Here is a 27,249-nt window from a genome sequence, read left to right on the forward strand (position 1 = left end):
CAGGTCTGATTGGTACACACACACCACAAAAGCCTGAAAGCTAATAGAAGATTCCTCAATGGTTAGGAATGGGGGCTTGAAAGGCATGTCATTCAGTGAGAGCAGTTAGTCTTGATGTTTTTCATGGCAGTTCTTCACAGTCTTCTGAGACGTGGTTTGTCTTTAGTTCTTATATAGTTGTAGGCTTGAGAAATATGACTAATATTCCAGGAGGTAGTTGGGTTGAATAATGTGTTTTGAAATTCTAAGTTGTTCTATTAATTACTCAAAGGAGCCAAAGGTCTATAAATAATGGCAGGTTAGCACCTTGAATAGACTGTCGGGAATCAAGTAGACAGCTTATTCTTATAGATCTTTGGAGATAGACTACATTGCTTATGTATTGACTTAAATGAAAAGGGAAAAGGAGTATGAGAAATTTTAGGGCAAAAATAATCATTCAGGTTTTTATCCATCCCTGGTGTTTTCTTTTGCTTTGCTTTTGCTTTTGCTTTTGCTTTTGCTTTTGCTTTTGCTTTTGCTTTTGCTTTGGTTATTTTTTTTTTTTTTTTTTTTTTTTTTCGTTTTTTTTTTCTGTTACACATTGAATCCAGGGCCTTCATGCATGATGACTACATGATCTACCATTGAGCTATATACCCTGCAGCCCTTGTTTAATTTTTGATAGAGTAGAATTTCAAAAATTAATTACTTCAGTTCATTATGCTTTTGAAGGAGCATAAGGGATTTATTGTTCCTTCTGAATTGATCAAAATGGTTATTGCTTTCAGGGAATGAGCAGATACAAGAAGTCATTAATTACACAATTGACAATTTATCTAAATGACTTGAGATTCCAAATAGGATTCTGATGAAAGCATCTATAGTACTACTTTGATTTAGCAGTAGTTTTATGTCGATGTTTTAAAAGTTAGCCCCCCAAATCATTGCTTAAAACATGTACTTGCAGTGTTGGACGCAGGACTTGATAAGCAGCTTGGCTAGGTAGTTGTAGCTTAGTGTCCTGTCATTTCAGTCAGCGTCTTGGGTCCTAGACTGGGATTGAAGGGTGGCTGATAGCAAGAGGGACCTTTCTTCTACTGCTTGACCTCTCAAGACAGGACTCAGTCCTGGAATATCTGTAAGACGTGATAGTCCACCTCCTAGTGAGGGAGCCACAGTGGCCTCTGTGATGTAGACTATAAAATCACATGCTGTTGTCGCTGCTTTTTTCTTTGATAAAAGCATGTTACTAAGTGCACACCACAATCAAGGGGAGAATTAAATTCTACATCTGAAGGAAAGGAGTATCAAAGACTTGGTGGGCATATTTTAATATCACTGTAGACTGGTTTTGACCTGTATCTTCCCTCCTTTTGCTGGAGTTGGGCTTGAGGTGTAGAGCATCCTTAGTAAATGACGGCTTCTGGTGGTGCTGGTGTGAGAATAGTGTAGTTTCCCCTTCTCTTTGTACTCTAAAGTCACGTTTGGGCTGCACTTCTCACCCTACATAATCTGTGTTTTATCTTGAAAGGTCTCTTAGGAATACATGATAGAAGCTAAGTGAACTGAGGACTTGCCACAGAGTCTGCTGTAATGCACAGTCCATAAGAGCTTAGAGGTGTGGAGGGCATGTGCTAAGTGTTGCTCTTGGCCGAGTGGTCTGTGCTCAGTGCACTTAACATTCACTCACATACTCAGAACACACAGACATTAAACCCCTTGTAAGTTTTTAACTCTAGGACTTATTTCCTTTCTGTTACATAAAGTGTAGTGCTTATGGGTAGAAGTTTTCACTTAAAGTAGTCTATGCATAAGGAGGGAGCACTTCTGACACCTCCAACGGAAGCAGACACTAAAGGGCGGCCGTCTTCAGCGGCTCAGTTGTATCCCTCGGTGCCACGCCTCCGTCTCCTGGATCTTAGCCTGGCACTGAGCTGCCCCACTCAGGAAGATGTTTTCAAGTGCTGCTCGTGGAGAACACATGTCAGGATTGTAAAAGGAAGTGGGCTTTTTAGATAGAAAATATTAGTGATGTCTTAAAGATACCAACTCTTTTATTGATGGTTATGAAAATTGTTTGTCTAGGAAACAAAGTCCACCAGCTTCTACCATGTTCTCTCCTGGTGGTGCCATCTGTTTTGTGTGCAGAGCATAACTGAGATCCTCTTGGTGGAAAGCCACTGTCGATTCTGCTATAGCTTTACCTTTTGGGTCCCCTCAGTTCCCTTCAGACTAGGAGCACATTTCCCAGATGTACACAGGCAGGGGGTTGCATCTAGCTATTGGAGACAGAATTCTGACCACTGTGGTTTGAGCCACACAGGGATTTGGTTTTCCTAGGTCAGAAGTCTGTCTGTTCTGTTACCCTCACTGTGTGGCTTCTGTCTTTGTGCTGTGATGCAGTAGTTACAACAGTAGAAATTTATGTGGCATCGTATTCATGTCACAGGCACACAGTGGCTGCACAAGCAAGCTCTACACAGCCTCAGGGAGCTACAAGGGGTTCCAGGGAAGTTAGTATGCCAGCAGTGCAAACCAGTGTTGTGTTGTGGTGAAGGGAGGCACAAAGGGGAAACAGTCAGAAAGTGTCTGCCAGAAAGGGCTTGGGTTATTGCTAGAGTTGTAGTTCACAGCAGTGCGGCATCCGCTTGGTAATTAATAGACTATAGTGGTGTTATAATACTCAATGTGGATGACTCATCTTATTTGCTAAGCTTTAATTGAAGCAGAAACCCTGATCTGCCTTTAAGTAGCATACATGCTTATAAATCAGTCATGACCTTGTGTACAGTCTCATCTTCCTCCTAGCAAAGTCCTCATTAGTATAGGGACTAGTTACTGATAATACTGTGTTTAATTTATGGTTTTTGAATTGTATGTGTTCAAATTTTTATTTTTTGTTTAAATGATTACAAACCAGTTTGTTAACTGCTGTTTTCATGAAAATTGTACCCATTTTAGTGTAATGGCCATTAAATCAAATCATAACATTCTTACAGGAATAGGCTTTATTTCCAATATAAAATTAACACATACACATTGTTTAAGGAAATAAGCTAACAGCAAAAACCGTGAAGAATGTGAAAATCTGAAGGGTGGCCAGCAAGCTGGTTCAGCAGGCAATCGCCTGGAAGCCTGGTGACCCAAGCTCAAACCCTGGAACTGACATGAAGGTGGAGGGAGAGAGGTGACTCCACAGCTGTCCTCTACATGCTCGTGTGTGCTACAGTACACTCCTCATGATAACCGAATCCTCCTCCACCCTGTTACTCAGAAACAATTGCCACTGTTACCTCTGTCTTTTAAAATCAAAGGAAACATTTGAAATTATTTGTAAGCATGTTCAATATGAATAAATATGTTAGCTATGCTAGCTCTTGACTCAAAAAGTTAAGAAAATCTTGGCTAAATAACTCCATTTCAACTCCATTTAAAAGTAAATATAAGTTAATATTTGATTTCCATTATTCATAGCTGAGAAATGTTAAAGTGGCATTTCTGCGAAGTTTGACATTAATAAAGTCTTACTGACTTTGATTTATCTTGTAACAAAAATTCTAGCTTCTGCTCAGAGTCTAGGATTTCTCTTCTTCCCTGAGGCCGTTTGTTTACTCTGGAGGAGCTCCAGCCGATGTACTGTCAGAACCATGGCAGATGATTGATGGGAAGTACCTTTTCTTGCAGTGACCGTTTCAGGCTCTGCGTGGGCGGGTCTTTGTACCTGAGCACTCCTTTGCCTGCCATTTTTCAGGCTGCAGATACATTCCACCTCGCTAGTTAAAATTAGCCAAGGAATTGTTAGGTTCGAGTTATAATTGCTTTCTCTTCTCCCCGCTTTCCCAGCCTCTGCAGTCCTTTGACAAGCTTCACTCCTCCTGGAAGCAGTGCTTTCAGTGTGCGTCCATTATGTGCTGTTGACAGGCGCTTTCCACGTTCTATTGGCCTCCTACTCAGGGAACGCCACCCCCCCCTATGAGTGCAGCAAGGGGAAGCAGCTGCCAGTGGCATGTGAACTGTGCACACTTGCTGTGAATACCCTAGGAGACTCTAATTCCTTTACCTGTGCAGTCAAGTTAACCTCAAGTTCTTGTCGGTTGGTTGTGGGTTCAAGGTTCAAATAACCTGACTTCTTACCATCATGGGTAAGAGAAAGTGAAAATGCTGTTTTCTGTTGGACTGCTGTTTTAATATAATTTATTGTACAAGTAGCATTGATACAGTCTAGATATGATACAGTTTAGGGGTCTTTGTTGGGTTTGGGTTTTTTCTGCCAGTTAAAGAATTAAAAGGCAGGAAAAAATCTCCACAGCAGGTAGCAATAGAGAAGTCTCAGGACCATAGGTAGAATCAGCAGTTAAAGAAAGGCATTTATTGGGGATTGTGTGGGGAGGAAACATGCACACAGCAAACAGATACAGAGAAAAAGACCCTCTACAAAGGTGATGGAGATGATGGACACACACACACACACACACACACACACACACACACACACACTCTCGCCCGCAACACAACTCAGAAAGCTTAAAAACCCAGTCTCTTCTCCAGACCAGGGAGCTTTAAAGCACTTTAAGAGTTTCCCTTCTCTAATTTACAGTTGGTCAGTTTGAAGAAAGTTAGGATAGTTGATTGTTCCAGATCTGTTGTGAGCAGGATTGAATGTGTTCAGCCAGTCCATCAGCAGGGGCCTGTTGAGAAGGCCATTTTGTTTTGTTTTGTTTCAAGTTGTCCTGCTTTTGTCTCAAGTCAGGAGGGTGGAGAAGAAACTGGCCATCTTGGAATGAGGATTCACCCCCTATATTCCCTAGCCATGGCTCTTCTCCCTATGTCTGTCTACCAGGAAGTCTGTCTAACTCCTAGTCTCTTGACATCATAATACTGGAATTCATTTTGATAAAGAAAAAAAATATATAAAGTTTCCAATTTTAGACAACAAATTTATTTTGGGTTTTTTTTTTCTAGATCTGGTCATGTGCATGTCATTGTTATAACTGCACTGGCTACTGAGTGAATTCCAAGATTTCATTTTCTCATACACCCCCATTTTTACAGTGATACTTACATGAGTTTAGTTTTTCAGAAGATAATTCATTTACATGGCACAAAATGTAAATGTTTTTAAGAGGACATGCAGGGAAGTCTCTCCTGCCCCCCAGCGTTCCCACTGCCCTTTATGATCTCACAAATAGGGTAGACCAAGTCAGATTGTTCAGGGCTGTTATATGATACTTATGTAGCAGTTCAACTGTCAATTTTGTTTGGCCCTGACAGTTTTACTTTAAAAAAAAAAAATGAGGTGGTCTTGCTGGTGAAAACATCCCAACCATCCATCTATCAAAGCTGTGATTAGCAGTCTGGTATAAACCCCTGTGTTCTACATACAGAAAGACCATCAGACGGGAACCTGATGCTGAGATGCTGGCTTTAATACAGATCTGAGGAAGCTGTCATGACTTATAAGTGGCTTATTATGTGCTCCTATTATTTTTACAGCTTTACCTTTTTCAAAATGACATTCTATTTGGTATCTTCAGAAGTGCTGGGGACACATGTCCCATGTTTCACGTTTGTCTTTTGCTTTTATTCTGAGGTTAGACAATGATAGCAGAGACCCCATAAGTAAGTGAGTGAAAAGCCGCTGTGTGATGAAGCTGTCAACGGCTCTCTCCTTCCTTTTAGAAGATGCTCAGCCTTGTTCTGAAACCAGTTGAGGGTATACTACATACAAGAAGCTCCAGTAGGTGGAAGCGTCCACTGCTAGTTCAGTATACAGGAGCATGGCTCAAAGCACCAAGCCCCTGCTTCCTTGTCAGTTACAGGCTGTATTGCTTTATCTTGTTGTATTAGTCAAGTGTGCCCTACTCCAAGCAAGTGTGCTAGCCTCTGTGTCCACATAGGTGTTGCTTTCTCTTTGGTTATGTATTTTCCTTCAGCCCAGCCTTCCCCCTGTATTTTGGTCCTGTGTCCTGGTGCCTTTTCTGCTTTCCCCCTCCCCTTGTTTCCGTAGTAGCAGGAAGAATCTACTTCTACTCCAAGAGGCTTGAGAGTCAGACGAGACAGCCTGGCAGCAGTGTGGAAAGGCTCACCTTTAAAGTTCCTTTTTAATATTAGTGTGAAAATGGATCTCCTCTAAAAATCCCAGGGAAAATTAGTTCTCCTGATGTAGGTGTATCCTGTAGCAGTATCCCTAAGTTAGCCTTTGCAATATTTAGTCTTCAACCTGACCTTGGCCTTGCTCATATGTGGCCAGTCTACCAGCTCCTGTCACCCAACCTACCTGAGGGCTACTCGAGGCAGAAAGATATCCAGGACTTACCACTCTGCAGGACTCAGGACTTAGGGGTTCAACAAATCCTCATTTCTACAGAAGTGGGCAACTGATAGTCAGGTCCCCTTTATACAGCTTCTCTCTCTCTCTCTCTCTCTCTCTCTCTCTCCCTCTTCCTCTCCCCTCCCCCTCTCCTCCCCTCTCCCCTCTCCCCCCCTCTCCCCTCTCCCCTCTCCCCCTCTCTCCCCCTTCCCACCTCTCTCCCCCTCTCGTCCCCTCTCCCCTCTCCCCCCCCTCTCCCCTCTCCCCCCCTCTCCCCTCTCCCCCCCTCTCCCCTCTCCCCTCTCCCCTCTCCCCTCTCCCCTCTCCCTCCTCTCCCTCCTCTCCCCTCTCCCTCCTCTCCCTCCTCTCCCCTCTCCCCTCTGCCTCCTCTCCCCTCTGCCTCCTCTCCCCTCTCCCCTCTCCCCTCTCCCCTCTCCCCTCTCCCCTCTCCCCTCTCCCCTCTCCCCTCTCCCCTCTCCCTCCTCTCCCCTCTCCCCTCTCCCCTCTCCCCTCTCCCCTCTCCCTCCTCTCCCCTCTCCCTCCTCTCCCCTCTCCCCTCTGCCTCCTCTCCCCCTCTCCCTCCTCTCCCCTCTCCCTCCTCTCCCCTCTCCCTCCTCTCCCCTCTCCCCTCTCCCCTCTCCCCTCTCCCCTCTCTCTCCTCTCCCCTCTGTCTCCTCTCACCTCTCCCCTCTCCCCTCTCCCCTCTCTCCCCTCCCCTCTCCCCTCTCTCCCCTCTCCCCTCTCTCTCCTCTCCCCTATCCCCTCTCCCCTCTCTCCCCTTTCCCCTCTCTCCCCTCCCCTCTCCCCTCTCTCCCCTCTCCCCTCTCTCTCCTCTCCCCTATCCCCTCTCCCCTCTCTCCCCTTTCCCCTCTCTCCCCTCCCCTCTCCCCTCTCTCCCCTCTCCCCTCTCTCTCCTCTCCCCTATCCCCTCTCCCCTCTCTCACCTCTCCCCTCTCCCCTCTCTCCTCTCCCCTCTTTCCTCTCTCCTCTCTCCTCCCTCTCCCCTCTTTCTCCTCTGCTCTCTCTCCCCTCTTTCCTCTCTTCCCTCTCTCTGCTCTCTCCTCTCCCCTCCTCCCCTCTCCCCTCTCTTCCCCTCTACCCCTCCCCTCTCCCTCTCTCTCTTATACACACACACACACACACACACACACACACACACACACCCCAGCCCTAAACTCTCAAGCTCACAGGGTTCCCTCCACCAAGCTACTCATCCTCCTTCTCACCCCACTATCTTTTCTTTCTTAGCTATTACTATTCCTACTTCCCTGGATGTGGCCACAGCCAGCCTGTTTCTCTTTCTCTCTGCTCTAGACTCTTCTAGATGCCTGTGGGTATTCTTACTCTTATTCATAATAAAAAATCTTCCCTTAGTGGAGCAGCCACTCTGGAGCGTGTGTGCGTGCGTGTGTGCGTGTATATTTTTATTGTGTACCACATACAGTTTTTATGTTAGCTCCACACAAGCTAGTGTCAAGAACCTCAATTGAGCGAGTCCCCCTGCCAGATTGGCCTAAGGAAAGCCTGGGGCATATTCTTGATAGATATAGAAGGGTCCTGGGTGTTGTAAGAAAACAGACTGAGCAAGCCAATTAGCAGCACTCCTTTATGGCCTCTGTATCAGCTCTTGCCTCCATGGCCCTTCCCAGACTTCTGGATGATGGGCTACAAGTAAGATAAACTAAACCCTTTTTTCCTCAAGTTACTTTTGGTCAAGGTGTTTTATCACAGCAATAGAAACTCTTAAGATCTTTCGGGCATTTCTTTGCTTTTAAGACAAGAGTCTTAATCTGTTAGCTTAGGCTGGCCTTAGATCTCATACCCCTCATGCCTTAGCCTCACAGTACTGAGATTTCAGACATGTGCCACCAGGTCTTGCTCCTGCTGGTGTAGAGTGAAAAATTATAAAGGCCATTTTATGAAATATGTGTAAATTTTTTCACCTTAGACCTTGGGCAGAAAAGCACCTGCCAGCAGGTTTGGGTCCATCTAATTAGTTACAGAGGAGGGGGAGTTACAGGACAAAGGCCTGTTAAGAACATCCCAGAAACTGACTGGCCAAGAGAGGAACTACACCCTGCCCCCATGGTACGGCCTACTAATGTTCAAAAAAAAAGTAAAACAACCAATCCTGTGCACCCGCGCGAAAGTTCGCTTTTTCCCCACCCCGCCCATATATAAGTGCTATGACCACTGAGCCACGAGGTCAGTCCCTCTATCCCCTATGTGAGATATGGGGATATGGGCTGGCCCAGAGCTCTGATTTAATAAACCACCTCATGTGCTTTACAGCAAGACGGTCTCTCGTGTGTCCTTTGGGTGCGTGCTATCCTGTGACTTAAGTGGACCCCCTTTCTGGGGAGTCCCGGACCTTTCACTGGCACACTTTGTTAGTTGGTTTCTTGTTTTGTTGTTGTTGTGCTGTGGTGTTTGAACAGAGGGCCGCAGGAGGATTGTCCAGTTACTGAGCCACTGAGCTCCGTCTGCAGACGCCTGCTGGCGTTCCAGCTGGACTAAAGGACAGGCATTTTGAAGGTGTGCTTAGACTGGGCCTGAATAGCCTGTTTGCTTGTTTGGTGGCTTGTTGAGGTGCGGTGGAGTGGGACTGAGATGGAGTACATGACAACTTGGGCGGACGGACCTGAGTAATCAGCCCCTGCTGTCTCAGGAGTGCCTAAAAGGGAGGCCAGGGTTGTCTTGTCATCTGTCCCAAACTAGAGAATATTAATCAGTTTTTGTTTGTGAATAAGATTTAAATTTATTGTCAAAAGCATGTGTTGGATATTGCTGAGTAGGAATACAAACTGATGGCAAACTGTTTGGAAGTAATGTGCCAATGTTTGTAAGAGTCTTAAAAACATTCATACCATTTGACTTAGTACATCTACTCTTGAGAAACTCTCCCAAGGAAAGAATCTCTGAACAAATCCATGCTCAAAAATTCTAAGTTATTTTTAATAGCATTTTATTCATTTATTATAGCAAGAAATTTGAGGTAATTTAATTGTCTGATAAAAGGAAAATGAAAATATATTCACACAAAGAAACAGTAGCACTCAAGATATTTTGAAGGATATAAGAGAAATATATGAGGGAAAAATCAATACAGAGAACACAGGCATTGGAATAAATGTGTTTTAAATATGCTTAGAGGGTTGTCAGGAGGGCTCAGCCTACTGCTGGTAAAGTACATGCTGGGTCAGCCTGACGGCCTGAGTTCCATCTCCGGAACTCATATAAATGTGGAAGGACAGAACTGACCACACAGTTGTCGTCTAACCTCCACACAAGTGTTGTGGCACACACATCATACCATACCATACATACACACTGATAATAAATAAATTGTTTAAATAAAGACAAAGGAAAAGAATAAATCATTGTTTTTGGATTTCAAATTTTGTTTCTAAGGAAAATGTTTCTGATATTTTTATTTAGCATTTTTGAAAGGAAAGCAAATATAAATAGTCTTATGTCTTAGAAAAAGATGCTCAGTGATAAAGAGGGGGATTAAGAATCCCTTGCTGGGCCAGGCATGGCAATGCATGCACACCTCTGATTTTAGCAGTCGGATCGCTTTGAGTTTAGGGCCAGTCTGATCTACATAGTGAAGTCCAGGACAGCCAAGGCTACACAGAATAACCCTGTCTTAAAAACAAACAACAAAACAAAGAATCCTTGTTGGAGACTGGAGAGATGGCTCAGAAGTTAGAAAACACTTGCCCTTGCAGAGGGCCCAGGTTCAGTTCCCCACACACTCACAACCATCCATACCTCTAGTTTCAGGGCTCCACCACACTTTCTTACTGCCTGGTACACATACAGGCAAAACATTCATACACATAAAATATATAAATCTTTAAAAAAAATAAAGTAAACAAGTCCCTTGTGGGCGTGCCATGTACCTCCGTGGTAGAATGCCTGCCTGGCCTGCACAAGGCCCTGATTCCATCATCAGGGTAGAATGGGGAAAGGGGATGCCAGTGCCCAGATAGTTGCAGTTTTCTTCCAGACCCTTTATTTAAAGTCACACTTCTAAGCATTCTGATTTTGGCAACAAATGAGAGTCTTTACAATCCTTGTCCCTGCTTATTAGAAAGCTGTGCCACTGTTACAGATGGGTACTTGGATTACTATGGCATCTTGGATGGTCTGATTAATATAAGGCGGTTTCCCCAAGCTTATTTCTTGCTGGTGGGTGAGATGGAGTCAGTTTTGAGCTTGTAACTGTGACGCAGCAGCATCCTGGAATGTTGCTAGAAACACCAGCAGCTCGGCAGCAAAACACATTGGTTAGTGACCAGACAAGAAGGGTAAAACTGAAAAGGACAAAGCCACGGTTTTATGTAATAAGATGGTCTTTGAATAAGAGCAGGAGGGAGAGGAGCTGAAGGAAGCAGCAACAGCTAGAAACATTCATCTTTCCTTAAGCAACAAATGCTGGCTGCTCATAAAAATGTTAATTCTCCAGCTCTTTTGTAAAACATGCTTGAGGTGTTATCTGGCTAAGTATGTTCACTAAATATTTGGTTCACTGATCAGCTTCTTTAGCTGTGTTATATAATTATATAACGAGGCTTTGTACTTCACTCATATTTATTTTTAATAACATCTCTTTATTCAGATATAATCCACCCATTAGAGTGTATAATGAGTTGTGCAACCATTACCACAGTCAATGTTAGAACATTTTCATTACCCAAAAAGGAAATCTATTAGCAGTCACTTCCTGTTTCCCCCCCAGACTCCAGCCACAGGGAACCACAGATCTCCTGTCTGTCATCTAAACTACAGTCTTTGCCATTGACTTCTCAGGGTTCAGCACAGTCCTCTTGAAAGGCCGTCAGTGCTGTGGACTGCACACATCAGTACTGCATTTTTTGCCTTTTGTTTTACTCTTAATCTGTTCTTTGAGAATTTCAGTCATATGTATCTATTTTTCATTTTTACTTATGCATATGGATGTTTTGTTTGCTTGTATGTCTGTGTGTTACTTGTGCTAGTTGTTTTAAGAAATCCGACCGACCGCAGCTCAGAACAGACCACTCCAGACCACACGGTTCCAAGGGGGAGGAGGTTTATTCAGGGGATAGGGCAAAGGTGGGGAGAGGAAGGTGGAAGAGAGAAGAGAGAAGAGACGTAGAGACCGGCCATGACCACATGGAGAGAGAGGAAGGTGGGGGAGGGGACAGAGAGGCAAGAGGGTAAGAAAGAGAGTAAGAGAGTAAGAGAGTAAGAGAGTAAGAGAGTAAGAGAGTAAGGAGGGGGCAAGCAGCCCCTTTTATAGTGGATCAGGCCTACCTGGCAGTTGCCAGGTAACTGTGGGGAGGAGCATACCTGGCTGTTGCCAGGTAACTGGGGAGGTGGAGTTTAGACAGAATACTAACAACTTGCATGTCTGGTGCTCTCAGAAACCAGCAGCGGGCGTCAGATCCCTAGAGCTGGAGTTACAGGCAGCTGTGAGCAGCTTTGTGGGTTCTAGGAATGGAACATGGGTCCTCTGGAGGGACAGCCAGTGCTTTTACCTCATGAGCCTCCTCTCTAGCCATTTATTTATTTATTTATTTATTTATTTATTTATGTCTAATTTTTGTCTTTAAGAGCATACCACATTTTGTTTACCTAGTCATCTGTTAACACTTAGACAGTTATTGTTCCCACATAAACATGTTTTTGTGGGAACATATGTTTGTGTGTGTGTGTGTGTGTGTGTCTGTGTGTGTGTGTACATGTGTACATCTCAGCCTTGAGTTAATTTTTTTTTTTTTAGTTTTTTTTTTTTTAATTTATATTGTGTCAGTGTGCTTATGCTACATGTGTGAGGGTCACCAAGGAGGCCAGAAGAGGGTCTCAGGTTCTCTACAGCAAAATTTCCTGGGCAACCCACCTAACATGGGGGCTGAGAATCAAACTGGCAAAGCAGGAAACGTTCTTAACAATTGTGCCATCTCCTCAGCTCCTGAGTCAGTTTTTATATATAAGTCCTTTGTTCACCTGTGAGTACCAGTTGTCCTGGCTTGTTGAAAATACACTTGTTTTTCTATTGAACTGACACTCTTAATGAAAAACAAATGGCTGTAAAGGTGAAGGTTCTTGCCCAGACTCACTGTCTATTCCATTTACCTGTCTGTCTCTGCAGTTGTAATTTCTTTCATCCATTCTACAAAGATTTACTGGACGTGTCTATATGCCAAACATTGTGTTTGACATTCCCATGCTACTTGCTTTGGGGAACCAAGCTAGCCTTCTTCAAAGCTCAGTTTTCAAAGCTTCAAAGTTTCTTTCTTAAAATCCATTGTTAGCATGATAATTACATCCCTTAAAGAGTTGTAAAGTGATTTCCTGTTGCCCTAAGCCTGTGACAGTTAGAGCTCCTTCTAACTCTGGCCTGGTCTTTGGCAAGTTGTAACTTGTCCTGCTGTAGGAAAGATTGTATTTTAGTATTTTAGGGAGCCTGAAAAGTAGCGATGATGCAGGATAGCCCAGTGACTGTGCTGAAGATGAGGTTGGTTTTAAAGCAGACACACTGACTGGGATGAAGGCTCCAGGCAGGTACAGAATTTCTCATATTCAATTTCAGGTGTCTAGCAAATCAGAATAGGTATTGGCAATCATGAGGTCAGAGGGCATCAGAAGGATTGCTGGCTTCCAAATCTTATTTTTAGAAGCAGTTCTATGGTGGTTTAAAGTCACTAAGAGAAAAGAGTGTTTCTAAATCATGGTTTATTTGAACTTTTAAATAGTTATAGGAGGCAAGCATGCTACATGACAGTGGTTATTTGTGCCTAGGTAAGGGTTATGGTTGTAGGTTATTTAAAATAAAGATGTTCTGGTGTTATAAACTTAGTGCATTGGAAGAATAAGTTGAGAAAATTTGTTTTAAAAATAATAAACCTTGATTTTGCTAGGCTTGTTGACAAAATACTCAAGGTTGATATCCGGGAACTTTCAACATTTGTTAAACACTAGTAGGACTGATTTCCTGCTCACAGTTGCTTAGGGATCATGACAGCCACATTGGAAAGTGAACCATCAGTATCTCCCAGGTTAGTGGCTTGGCTTTGTTTGTAAGTATTAAAAACACTGTAGGCTTAAGAAAGGTAACCATTCCTCAATTATCATTGAGGAATGTCACTGTTTGCTTTGTGCCAGGAAAAAAGGTTTTAGTGGTAAATATATTGCCAGCCTTAACCTCTAGCTGCATAGGTAAGTTTCAGTTGCTAGAGATGGTGTTGACTGTAGACATTTAAATATGAAAGTTTTGGAAAGCATATTATGTGATAAAACTTAGTCTAGTACCTCTATTTACACATGCTAAATTTCTTTCAGGGATTGTGCCATCTTCTGTTGTCCTGACTTCTTTCCAGGTGATGTCAAGAGTTTTCCTAATATGGGCAGTGACACATAGTGTCAAAGAGGTGAGTACAATTAACATGAGCAAGACAGTTGCCAGGGAGCTTTCTCCTACCTGTTTGCTGTGGCTGAAATTGGACCTTCAGATCATTTCTAAGTCCTCAAGTTAAAGCTGATGTTAAAGTAGACACTCTTGCAGTTGGGTCAGAAGTGGAAAACATAACCCGTCCTACATTGTTACTCAGTAGAGAGCTAGATCAGCTGAAGACCTGTAGTCTCAGTTCCCATGGAGCTAGGGTGTGTGTGTCGTCACAACTCAGTTGTATACTTGGTGACTGTCTGTAGCCAGCATGTTGACTTCTGAATTTGGAGAGTATGGAGAGCACTGGCTCACTCTCGGAGCACTTCTGTTTTCATGGGACCAGGAAAAGCAAGCTTGTTTCCAACCCACTAGTCAGGGCTAATGGCATTGCCATATGCGTTAGGTATGGATGACTTGTACAGGGCCTGGAGTCCTGGAACACCCAGTGCCAGACAGAACCCAGAGGAGAAAGCCTTCATCCCCTCAGGTGTGACTCCATGTTGTTCTGAGGAGGACTCTGCTGTCCCCAGTGTTCTATCCCATGTTATCTGGAGGAGAGTTTTGGCAGATAAAAGATTCATCTCTAGCCTACAGTCTCTATACCTGCCAAAGTCAGCATGGGATCCCTTGGGGCTCTAGAGACCACTTATCTATCAATATTAATCTGTGTTCTTTTGTCCTTTATTCTGAAATCCCTGTTAAAACTTGGTGTTTGTCAGGATTTATTTTGACAGTTTCATTTATATTCTAACTAATGAATTGGCCCATGATATATATGTAAAAATGCACATAGCTAATGAGCTCTTATGCAAGGTTTGAACAACTGGATTAACAAGCTGTCATGTTGTTATAGTCACATGGAATTAACAGAGCCATGGACTTTTATTTTTTAGTCAATCTCTTGTTCCTTGAAGATGTCTGATCTTACTATGCAGGAAGAATGCAAAAATAATTATGTACCTAATTTTAATAACCACATTTTAAAAAACTAAAACAAGAAAATAAATTCTAGTATTACATATAGCCTTTGTACTCATTCTTAGCTTTTACAGAGTTAGAAAAGTTGTGATACTTATAATACCACAGAGCCCTTTTTACATATATTTCTATGTGTATTTCTTCCTCCTATACTTTTTTGTTTATACTATAATATTTTTCATTGTAACCAGTAACTCCTAATTTTATTTGCCAGTATTTTCAGTAACCTAAAGTCTTCCCTCGATGTCACTCAGTTATAGTCTTTTGTCTCTAGTGCTGGGGATTGAACCCAGAGCCTTGCACATGATAGACAAGCATTCTAACACTCAGCCACCTCACCAGCCTCATGTCACCATTTCATTCATTCATCCACATGCCACTTGAACTTAACTATGGTCCTGGCCCAACTTCCTGAGTGGTTAGAAGTACAGGCCTGTACCACCAGGCCTAGCTCCTTCCTTACATCTTAAGTGAGTAATTATGTGGATTCAGTGAGGTGCAGCTATTGAGTCACTTTGCTGATACAGGTGGATATTGATTATTTCAGCATTGATACCTCACCTGCTTCAGTGACCACTCTTCTGCTTATTACAATGGCTGCCAAAGCAGGTGGGCAAACACCCAAAAGTGTTTGCAGTTCCAACGAAGCAATTCTGTAAGATTCCCAGATTGCCTGGATAGACCATTGAAGCAGATTGTCTAAAAAGCTATTAAATGTCTCTGTAGATTACAGGTGCTGGACTTGGCCATCATCTCCAGTAACCACACTGCCTGCCAGATGTAGAGACTTGACATTTAGCAGGTGTTTCCAATATAGTATCACACTTGAGTGTTATTGTATGTACTCATTACAGATGCATATTCACAAAGGTTTCTCTGCAGCCAAAGTAATCCAGTTTCTGCTAACATTAACATGCCATTTTCAGAAGAACCTAGTGTAGTAAATGTCACCATCTCTTTGTCACCTCTTGGGGCTTTGCGCTTCAGTGTCCTTTCTTTCATCGATGCACCCAGTTGATCAGCTAACTTATGAGTTTCTTGAATAAATAGAGTTGGTGTTTTTGCTGACCCAGGATCTCATTTCTCTGGACAGAACTGTTCATTTATCATTTTGCTGATTCCAGTACATTTCCTACCCTGCCCCCACTTCATCCCTAGTTTGCCTGACAGCTAAGTTGAGAAGCCTTCTGTGTTTTCCGGGCCAGGCTGCTTGCTCTCTGTCACCTGTTCCCAAGCCCTGTCTTAGCCAAATACTATGTTTCTGTCTTGAAGTTCCTTAGAAACTGTAATTCTATTTGCTGTGTCCAACATTGCCTGTGACTTCCCTTCCATCTCCTGAAGTATCTGAAAAATAACTGTTGGTCTTCCCAGCTCTGTGTGCTGTGACTGGCAACCATGTAACTATTGTATCCGCTTTTGTATCTCTCAGTTTCCTTGTCACCTTCTTCCCCAAAGGGGCCAACAAGTATTCTCTGTGGGTTTGATTCCTTCTCTGCCTTCTGTGCTCATTCCTCTTGGTATTTTGTTGTGTTTGTTGTTTGTTTGTTTGTTGTTTTGTTTTGTTTTTCAAGACAGGGTTTGTCTGTATAACCCTGGCTGTCCTGAACCATGCTGGCCTCAAACTCCCTTTGCCTCCCAAGTGCTAGGATTAAAGGTGTGTGCCACTGCTGTCCAGCTCGTTTTGTTTTTTGCTTGTTATTTTTAATTGTTTGTATGTTTGCTTCCTGTAATTTTTTGTGATGGCTAAGGTAGAGCTTATAAACCTTTCAAGATCTAACTTTCATATTGAAGTATGATCTTCCCCCCCCCCCCCATGAACCTCTCCTTCCTTAAAAAAAAAAAACAACAGGCTCTTACGCAACCCAGATCTTTGACCCTCCTGCTTCCACCTTCCAAGGTGCCACCATATCCAATTTGAGGGTTTTTTCTTTTAAGAGAAGAGACCTTATAAGACACACATTGTCTTTTGTCATTTTAATTCTTTACCATGGAATACCAACCACTTTGGTGCTGTAATGTACATTGTGGAACTAAAGGTAATCAGAGAGTTGTCTCCTAAAAACAAGGACCCACTCTTCCACTTGACACTACAGTAACAAGGCTAGTGACGTAAGTATCTTAGGCAGGCCTGGTGGAGCACCCCAGTGATTAGGAGGCAGAGGCAGGCTGATTTTTGTGAGTTTTAAACTAGCCAGGGATATGTAGAAAGGCCCTATCTAAGTCTGATACTGAAGCTTTTCCTTTACCTAATGTAGCAAATATTCTTCCTGCATTTCCCTTTAAAGGGATTGTACATTTGAACAAAAAAGAGCTGTGGCTCAACAACCAGCTTAGAGGTGAGAGGGAAGTTAGGAGGCAATCCACGACTCTAGCTGACCGGTTTCCTTTCCAAAGTTTTTTCCTGTCCCAGACCTGAACTGGCTGGTTCAACATCTGGCCTCTGCTGGTACTTGATCCCCCACTCTCTGTCTGGGTCTGAGTATGAGTCTTCTCATTGAACTGAGCCAGGACCAGCATCCTTACAGTGAATTGCAGTGGGCATGAATTCTTTTTCTGTTTCTCATCATGACTCCCTTTCAGAAACAAAAACCCATATATCCTTGCTTATTCTGAAACAGCTAAGCTTGGCCTCAGACTCCTAGAAACACAGCTAGATCACTATTAGGTTCTGTCCTTGACTCAGCCCTCTGCAAAAGCCACCTCAAATCTTCCTGAACCTTTATAGTAAGAGTGCCAGGATGCTTTTCGAATAGAAGTCCCAGGTCTTCTGTGAGAAACAGTTGGGGAAGTTCAAGGCTGTTACTTTGGCTTCAGCCAAGATTACTTTACTGGGGGTGATCTTTGTAAAATAAAATTAAACCTCAAAGAGCCTCGACTCCTGCTCTTCCTGTTTGCCACAGCCGGAACAAGGGCTGTTTCACACACTCTTCAGCACCTCTCTGTGGCACACTGCTAGCCTCCCATCCTGACCTCTACTCTACTGTTCGTGCTTGCCGTTTATCAAGGGCCTTACAGCTACGCTCAAGTCAGTATTAAGAAATTAGTGTCTAATACCTATTATTGTACCAATTATTGTTTGAGACATTATAATTTACAGAAGCTTCATCATTTGTTCTTGGCTACTGTCTCTGGAGGTAGATTGGACTCTCCATTGGAGATTGGAAGCTAGAGAGGCAAAGTTGGACTTCGTCTTCCCATCTCAGTAACAATCAAGACAGTCCTCCATAGGCATTCCCACAGGCCAGCTTTGTCTAGACCTTACTCATGCTGGAACCCTTTAATACAGTTTCTCCATAAAATTATTTTTGTTGCTACTTCATAACTGTAATTTTGCTACTACTATGAATCATAAAATATTTTTGGAGATAGAGGTTTGCCAAAAGGGTCATGATCTACAGGTTGCAAACCACTGATCTAGATAGTCCCTCACAGAGACTCTTCTTGGGGGTTTCTAGGTTGTGGAAAGTTAATTAACTATTATACAAGGTCTCCTGTCTCCCATGTTGGCCTTAAACTCCTATGTAACTAAGGGCATCCTTAAACTCTTCTCCTTCCATCTCTACCTGGAGAATGGAGATCCCAGGCGTCTGCTGCCATGCCTGGTGTTCTACAGTGCTGGGGATTGAGCCCAAGCTTTCCACTTGTAGGCAGACACTCCCCTAACTGAGATCTAGCCCCAGTCCTACTTCTCAAGTTTTGTTACTGCTTTCATGGCTCAAGGATGAATTGCTGATTCGGTGGACTATCTGCTTTGAAGTACTAAAACTTATTACAGTTAGGATTCATGAACCATTTGGACCAGAATTACCAAGAATATTTATTTAAAATACAAATTTCAGGTCCCACTCCACATTTAACAGAGAATATCTAAAGCCAGGGCCAAGGAATAAACATTTTTCAGATAATCTGAATTCTGAGCTCTGAGAAATGCCCTAAAAATACCTGTGTTCTAGTGATCTCAGTTCTCATTCCCAAAGCCAAGAGAGAGAGAGAGAGAGAGAGAGAGAGAGAGAGAGAGATTAATATTAATGAAATGAAGTTCACTGCAGAGGTGCAGCAGCAGGCTGGTCAGGACTGGAGTGCCACTGGCCATCTCTTTATTAAAAGCTTGTGTTCATAGGATATTTTTATGGAGTATCAGCAGATAGATATTTTTAAATGCTACATTTGAATCATACTAGGAAAACTAATTTTTAGATCAAAACATTCCAGTAAGTTTTTCTCAAATTCTAATATGTATAAAAATAGACTAGAAATTTTGTTAGAATTTATATTTTTATTTGTAGAGAGACAGAATTTTTTTTTCTGGGTGTGTATCTAACCTGGTCTCATGTGTATGGCCGTACTCTGTCCCTGCTACACACACACACACACACACACACACACACACACACACACACACATATTTTTTACATTTTTAAAAGATTCATTTAGTTATTTTATGCATGTGGAGTATTTTTTCTGCATGTGTGTATGTATGTGCACCACATATGTACCTAACTCCTTACGAGGATCAGAAAAAGGGTTGGATCCCCTAGAACTAGGATTGTGGATGTTTGGGAGCCGCCATGTGGGGTCCTAGGAACTGAACCTGAGTCTTCTGCCACAGCAAGTATTCTTAACCACAGAATGGTCTCTAGTCCCACATATGCACCTTTTTAAAACATAAAATACGAGCTTTCAAAGCTTTCCTTCTTTCCAAAACTTTCAAAGAGAAAGCTACATACTTCTGATATGTGGTGGCACAAAAAGTAGAATTGGGGCATACAGAGGAGGTCTGGGATCGGAAAGTACTAAAACTTTGCAAGGCAAACATCTGGCGTATGTTAGAGCTCCTTTGAGCATCCTGCTTTAGGAGGTATCTTCCCATTTGTAGCTCATGTGTTTTATCTCTTGGGCTGGCTCCACTGGACTTCTGCCCCTTTTCTGAGCAGATATCCTACATTCCTGGTATGTCAGTTAACTTCTGTACCACTGACAGAAATACTTAGGAAGTCGGTTCTGTATTCTCCAGTATCACATCCCTATACAAATTTCAGGCCTTCTGACTCCTTAGGAGAGAAGTCAGTGGCTGGGGCTAGGAATGTAGCTAGAGTGTTTATCTAGCATGGAATAAGTCCAGGTCATGAACTGGGTATAACATTTTATGCATGCAGAAGGATCAGAAGTTCAAAATAGTCATCAGTTATATATGAATTTGGAAGCTAACCTGGGATACTTAAGATCCTGTCTCAACAATACAAGGTACAGTGGTGGGCTGGAGAGACAGCTCAGCAGTTAAGAGCACTGGCTGCTCTTCCAGAGGACCTGGGTTTAATTCCCAGCACCCACATGGCTGCTCACAACTGTCTGTAACTCTTATTCCAGGGATCCAATATCCTCAAATAGATATACATGCAATACCAATGTACATAAAATAAAATTTATATATATATATATATATATATAGAGAGAGAGAGAGAGAGAGAGAGAGAGAGAGAGAGAGAGAACTTACTATTCCAGAGGACCTGAGTTCAGTTCCCAATACCCACATGATGGTGCTGCTCACAGCCAGTCCCAGAGCCTTCTAGTTTACACAGGCACCACATTCACATGATTCATTCACCTCCAGGTGAGCTATAAAGTAAACATAGCTCAAAAAAAAAGTAGTCAAAGCTGGAGAGACAGCTCCGTGGTTAAGAACACTGGCTGCTTTTCCAGAGGTCTTGAGTTTAATTCCCAGCAACCACATGGTGGCTCACCATTTATAGTGTGGTCTGATGCCCTCTTCTGCATGCAGGTATACATGCAGATAGAGCACTCATACATAAAATAAATAAGTAAATCTTAAAAAAAAAAAAAAAAAAAAAAGTGGTCAGTAGCCACATCTTTGAATGGCAATAGTGTTATTCCCTACGTCCAGGCTGTTCTGGTGGCCTCCCTAGGGATTTCCTCCCACCCCCAATACTGATAGGTTACAGGACGGCAGCAGCTACAACAGAGCCATCTAAGATTCCTAATTGAGGGACATTATGTAGAGACAATCCTAAGTTGGTGGGCTCCAGAGATCCCTATTTCATAAAGAATTACAAAAATCCTTAGAATTCCTTTAAACCACTAAGTGTAATCCCTGGGTTCTGGCATTTTCTCTGTTTAGTGTCTTTTGCTGCTGAACAGTGTAAAGGAAGCTGGAGAAAGTTGGGGTATCCAGAGGAGAAAGCACCCTCTCATCTGTGTGGTAGTGAAGTGTGGGAAATAGAGCTGCTTTGCACTGAGTTCTAGTGTTGTAGAACAGGGAGGCTCCACACATGTCTTGTACATGAGGAGGTTTTGGTTTGTCCTCCTTGTCTCTGCCTCAGTTGTGAAGTAAGAGTGTGTGAGAGCATGGTGGAGGTAGTGAGCAGTCGGTCAGCGCTGTGGGAGTGGGGCTCATCCTAGAGGCAGTTTTCTCTGTCTTCCTCCCTAGCTCCCTTCTTTTATATTCTTCTTTGCTGGCTGTCCAGCTAGGTTCACAGAGTTCCCATCTGCCCATCTTGTCGCTGGAGGACTCGTAGCTTCTTTCCTGTGGCTACCCATGTGCCTTGGTCCTGTTGTGGCCTTCCTAGCAGATCCCACCCACAAGCTCAGTGAGGTAGGCAGACCGCAGCTTTGTATTCTTACTGGTCAAGGAGATGAGATGTTGTACTAGAGTGTGTCACTATCTTCCTGAATGCTGTGCCTGGACTATGCCAGTCTCTCTTGTGCCCTTCCCACAGTGATGGTCCATGCATCTCATTCTGCTAAGATACAACTCAGTATCCTCTAGTCCCCTTGAAAGCTAGGCATCCAGCATATCCCCATTCCATCTATTTCTTTACTTTCTATTTTAGACACTCCTGTAGGTGGGTGCACATCACCTTCACTTTTAAAATTAGCCCACTCTTAAAGGCAAAAACCTTCATTATTTGATTGTTAATCAAACACTGTCAAGCTTTAGATGGCTCTTGGGTAAAGACAGCATACTAGAATATCATTTCCACATCTGGTAATTGTGGCCACTTAGTGATTATGCTTCTTATCTGCTTGCTAAATTGTTCTTTTGCCATTGCTTATCTTGGGTAATTGTGACAAAATCAGAATGTCTTATTTTTCTCTCAGTTTTCTGCTCACCAAGTACCAATATTGTACTTCAGAATATGGAAGATACTTAGATTCATTATGCTTGGCCTAGGTTCACTTCTGTCATTTCATGCTCTCTCGTTCTCCCATGCTAATCTTAACCTTCCTCAACTCCTGTCAGACTCCATTAGAGCACATGTCATTTAAAGTAGGATGTCTTCTGATGATAGTTCAGTCAGTTGTTTAAAACCTGCATCCGTCTTTGTAAACTGTTGAAAGTTAGCCTCACTCCATGCAGAGGGCAGCCCTCCTCATCAGCTCCTAGCTGAATAAGTTCAAGTTCACCAAGGCAGGAGAATGACTACATTTTGGCAACATTAGTCTGTTTTGTTCTGGAGTCCATGCTGTACCCCACATTGTCCTCATCCCCGTGAGTTCCCTACAAACATGGGCACATGAAGCTCCTCACGCCAGACTAAAATCTGACACACAGCATCCCTAGGGGTCAGGTTCAGCATGAGACCAGACAGCTACACTGGTCATTTCTCTGGAAGCCTATACAGTTGTTTTCATACTGAGAAATGCCATTCAGAAGAGGATGGTCTAGGGCTGGCAGGGAGTATCCTGCCCACTTTGCTGAGGTCTCTGAGAAGCGGCCTGCTCTGCCCTACCCTGGCAGTTCAGTCTTTTGGGGATGAAGAGCAACCTGTTTCTTTCTCATTGCTTCTGGTCCCAGATTTTTGGGTATTTTGTGCATTTTGCATTTTAGTCTCTTAAAATACTAATGGTTCTTCCATATAATGAATATTATGGATGCATCTGTGCAGCACCTGCATTTTTCCTGGTTTTGATGGTTATGGCAAAGTAGCTTATTGTTGGAACATTTTTCTTCAAGCATACGCTCTATTGGGTAGTGTCAGCATATGCAGTGCAGCTACCTGTCAGTAGCAGGCAGTGTTCAGGACAAATCTGGTCCCTTATAGTCCTCGGACTACCAAAGATGTTTGCTTTTGACATCAAGGACACAAGAGTAAAAAAAGAAGTGTTACTTGGATTTAGTCTCCCAAATAAACAAATGAAACTTACTGGTTGGGGGCAACCTGAGCAATAGCCTGAGAGACAAAGCATATGTCACAGAACTGTGCCTACAGTTGTGATGTCAGTGAGAGTTGTTAGCCATGAACTCAGCACTCATGTTCTCGTGGAAGTGGCTTAAGGTGCTGCCGTAGACTCATATGCATGCAGCATATGTCCGTTCTCTTTTATTTCATCCAGTTAGACTTTCATGTGCAGTGTTCTCATGCTTTGTAAATGACTATGGTACATTAAAACAAAAAGCAGTCAGAAAACACAAGAGTGCTCAGTATGTTATTCTTCGACTAAAGGACTGCTAATTTTAAACAAATCCCCAATAGTGGATTTGCTTCTTTCATGGTCCTCTTCCTATCTGATGCAGAGTTAGATCTGATGACCAGGTGCAAGACCACATGGGCCTCATTCTTCAGAGAGGCTGTTCACTCTGACAGCATATCCCAGATTCACCCTTGTTGAGAAGTGTGTCACATGCCTTTTCTCTCCGAGTTAAATGATGCCAGTGGAGTACAGTCAGCATTGTCATTATCTGCATGAATTTAGAAAGCCTTGTTTCCTACTGTAAAAGTTAGGTGATTGGCATACATCGTGAGCATTGCTAAAACATGTCAGCAAAGCCAAGAGAAGTTAAAAGGTTTGACCTATAAAGTGCTTTTAAACAGGAGTGCTCTACAGCACATTGAATAGCATTCTTAAAGCATTGATTAATATTCATTTGGAAACTTTTTATATGTGGGAAGAACTCTCTCTTCTCTGGCTGAGCAGTTCCTTATATACTGTAGCTTTTTTCAAAATGCAGTTATTTTGAAGCATGAAGGGAAACATCATAAGAATCTCGGTGCTTTCTACCTCCTGAGAGCCATCCTGCTCAGCAAACAGTCAGGTGACTGACTGACTGTTGGCCATTCTGCAGCCCACAGGGGAACTTGAAAAGTTACTCCTATTCTTATGCTTCTAGAAAAGATATATGAAGTATACTCTCATGTGTTTAGCAAAAAGGCCCAGTAACTACTTTTTACTTTATATTATCAGGACACCCATGTTCAAACTGTCATTATAAACAGTGATAAAAAGAAGTAAGGCATATTACTAAGTTGTCTGCATTTTCCAGAGAGGACCCTTTTCAAGTCTGGTGTGAAACCCTGGTAAGATGGACTTGATCCTTGTGTGGATGTGTGTATCTGTGTGTGTGTGTGTGCGCGCGCGCGCGCGAGTGCATGTGCAGGGCCTGCTTTCCTAAAGTGGGGAAACTAATCACCAGTATTCTAGGCTTTATACATGGCCGAGCTTTAACTTTGTTCTTTTCACACTGCTGCCATAAATGTTTGTTTTAAACTGATACTTTCCCTGCTTCTCCTTTTTACCATTTGCTCTGGCTCTACCAAAATAGCCTGAGTTTGAAAGTTCTGTCTCTTGTCTTCCGTGCTGGTGGCTGTCTTACTGGGTCAGCTGTAAAGGGTCTTCTCTTGAGTTCATAACTTCAAAGGAAAATGCACTTTGTATTTCTGGAGAGCCCAGAGCTTTTCAGATGGGTTCCATTGCATTACCTTACCATCTGGAGTCAAGGCTCAGCTGGTGACAGAGGGACTGGTGAGCGCAGGCCACCTCATAAAAGCAGCCAGTGTGTGCCTCAGCTAGTCATTGCCTGCCAGATCCAGTCTGAGTTTCTTAGGAAAAGGCAAAAGTCCAGAAGCTAACATTCACATTAAAATGTGAAATCTCTCAATTAAAATAAAAACAAAAAACTAGTTCAAATATTTTTAACGCACTGTGTGAGTCCAAGCAGAACATCCATGGGCAGAGACCACTGGCTGCTGTTTTCATCTCTGCTCCAAGAGCTTTTATTTGTATTTCCTATCTTTTGAAACTTTTGCACTTACTACACTGCAAGGAATAAATACTGTGGCACTCACAGTACATGTTGCCAATGTGATGTACTGTAGTGTCCGGACGTTATATGTCTGGCAGTGGTAAAGCCCCTTGGGGAGTACAGCTGGCAGGCTGTGGTATAAGTGTACCTCAGCTCTTTCTTTAGGGTCACAGCAACCTGACGCTGGGAACATTGTTCTCTGAGCTATTGTGTCTGTACTTATTCATAGGATACTTATATTGGATTAGATGTATGGGACTACATATGACCCCATTCTGATAGAATCTCTTGCATGGGTTATACTGAAGGTGATAACTGTATGAAAGCTTTGCAGTTAGTAACACTTGTTGGAAGTAGGAGACTCAACTAGGACTAAGGAAAAATGATAGCAAAAGCCAGCAGCCAGTGAAAGCCCTACAACCACCATATGATTCCAAAGGCAAAAGTCTCCATATGAGGAAACCAAATTCAGAGAGGGTGAGTAACTTGCTCCAAGAAGTGCATCTAAGAAGTCCGAAGATCTTTTTCCTTCCAGAGTTGCAGTTGGAACCAGACATAGTATACTGAGATGAGGCTAGCCCACTTTAAGTACCCTCTTGGTCCTTTCATGCATTCTAGAAAATGGGCTGGATACATAGAAAGCCATAAAGCTAGACAAACTGAACACTTGGATATTCAGAGCTGCATGCCTGGCTATGCCATAATGCAGAATTGGTTGTAACTTGCTTGTTGAGTGCATGCCTATTATGTTTTTCTTAGTGCATTTTCTGTTCAGAAAAGTTGATTTGGACCCAAGAGTGACTTAGTAGACCAAAATCATCATTCACATCAAAAGTAACCCACTGGGCTGATGATATGGCTTAGTGAGTAAAGGCTATCCACCACCCAGGCGCTATCATGGTATCAAGAGAACTGGTACATGGAAGTTCTCCTCTCACCTACACACACACACACACACACACACACACACACACACATACTAAATAAATAAATAAATAAATAAATAAATAATAAATCTTTTCCTTGGTTTTGTTTGTTTGTTTGTTTTTAAAGTAGTCCTGGGCTGGAGAGATGGCTAGGTGGTTAACAGTACTGGTAGCATTTCCAGAGGGCTCAAGTTCAATGCCCAGCACCCACATGGCACTCACAACTGTCAGTAACTTCAGTCTCGGGGGATCTGAAGCCCTCTTGTGCCCTCTGTAGATAGTATATACACATGGTACACAGACATAACATGCAAAGCACCTACACATATACAATAACAAATGTTGTCCTGGGCTGGGTATGGTGGTTCATACTTGTAATCCTAACCAACACTCTAGAGGCTGAGAGGAGGATTCTAAGTTTGAGACTAACTTGGGCTGTATAATGAGACTGTGACTCAAATTGCTGCCAAAAAAAAAGAAGAAGAAGAGGAGGAGGAAGACAAGAAGAGGAAGACAGAAGGAAAAACCCTTAGTTATTGCTACAATGGTAAGAATGTTTTGATCAGTTTCCTTGGTCACTGTAAGTTAAAAAAAAAATGTGTGTGGATAACAACACATTTTTCTCACCTCTAAATGGGGTAAATAGTCATTTTTTTAATTACATAGTTCATGTTTTCCATTAAAAATAATATTTTAGCCAGACATGCTAGCATATGCCTTTAATCCCAGCACTCAGGAGGCAGAAGCATGTAGAGCTATGCAAGTTCAAGGCCAGCCTGGTCTACATAGTGAGTTCTAGGATAACCAGGACTATGTAGAGAGACCCTCAAACAAACAAACAAAAAAGGTATGTCTGGTTTGTCATGTATCCTGTCATGGATTTGTGGGTTCTTTAGTTTTGCTTTGCTTTGCTTTGTTTTGTTTTGTTTTGCTTTGCTTTGTTTTGTTTAAGACAGGGTTTCTCTGTGTAGCCCTGGCTGTCCTAGAACTTACTCTGTAGACCAGGCTGGTCTCGAACTCAGAAATCTGCCTGCTTCTGCCTCCCAAGTGCTGGGATTAAAGGCGTGCGACACCACTGTCCAGCCCTGTCATGGATTTAATCGTAAAGAGTACTTTAATATCTGAAATTGTTGTGTTAAAAGATAAAGAATCCAAATGTCTGTTTTTAAACTACCTTATCAGTATTTTTATATTTTACTACACATAAATTTTTGTTAAATAAGCAGCTAAATGAGTTACTTTTTTATTTAACTTAAAGAAAGGCCCAAGATTATCTTTACAAGGTTCTTCTGTCCAAGTCCTTCAGCTTGTGTAACTGGCTAGGGTCAGCACAGGGCTTGGTGTCCTCAGGCTAAGAGCTGTAATGCTGGAGAAAAGGAGAAATGCAGTCACTGTCCTCATAAGGACTTGCAGTCTAGCACAGGCTAGGCCACATCAAGCAGACTGCAACACCACCTGGCATGGATCGTTGATGAAGCAGAGGGAGAATGAGGTGCTCTGACCACTCATCCTGCCTCAGTTGCCCCAACTGAATGATTGCATGGGTCTGTTCTATTCCTAAGGAGCCACGCCCATCTTC

At 42.8% G+C, this 27,249-nt stretch overlaps 1 protein-coding gene across 1 annotated transcript in view; it reads left to right on the top strand.

Moving 5' to 3' along the window:
• Positions 1 to 27,249, top strand: part of Hacd2 (3-hydroxyacyl-CoA dehydratase 2) — an 86,867-nt gene that overhangs the window by 42,637 nt on the left and 16,981 nt on the right. The window contains exon 4 of the mRNA XM_034515403.2: positions 13,622 to 13,710. Coding sequence (XP_034371294.1) covers positions 13,622 to 13,710 — 89 coding nt within the window. The remainder of the gene's footprint in view (positions 1 to 13,621; positions 13,711 to 27,249) is intronic.

This window comes from Arvicanthis niloticus, chromosome 12, assembly GCF_011762505.2.
Source record: "Arvicanthis niloticus isolate mArvNil1 chromosome 12, mArvNil1.pat.X, whole genome shotgun sequence".
Classification (NCBI taxonomy): domain Eukaryota; kingdom Metazoa; phylum Chordata; class Mammalia; order Rodentia; family Muridae; genus Arvicanthis; species Arvicanthis niloticus.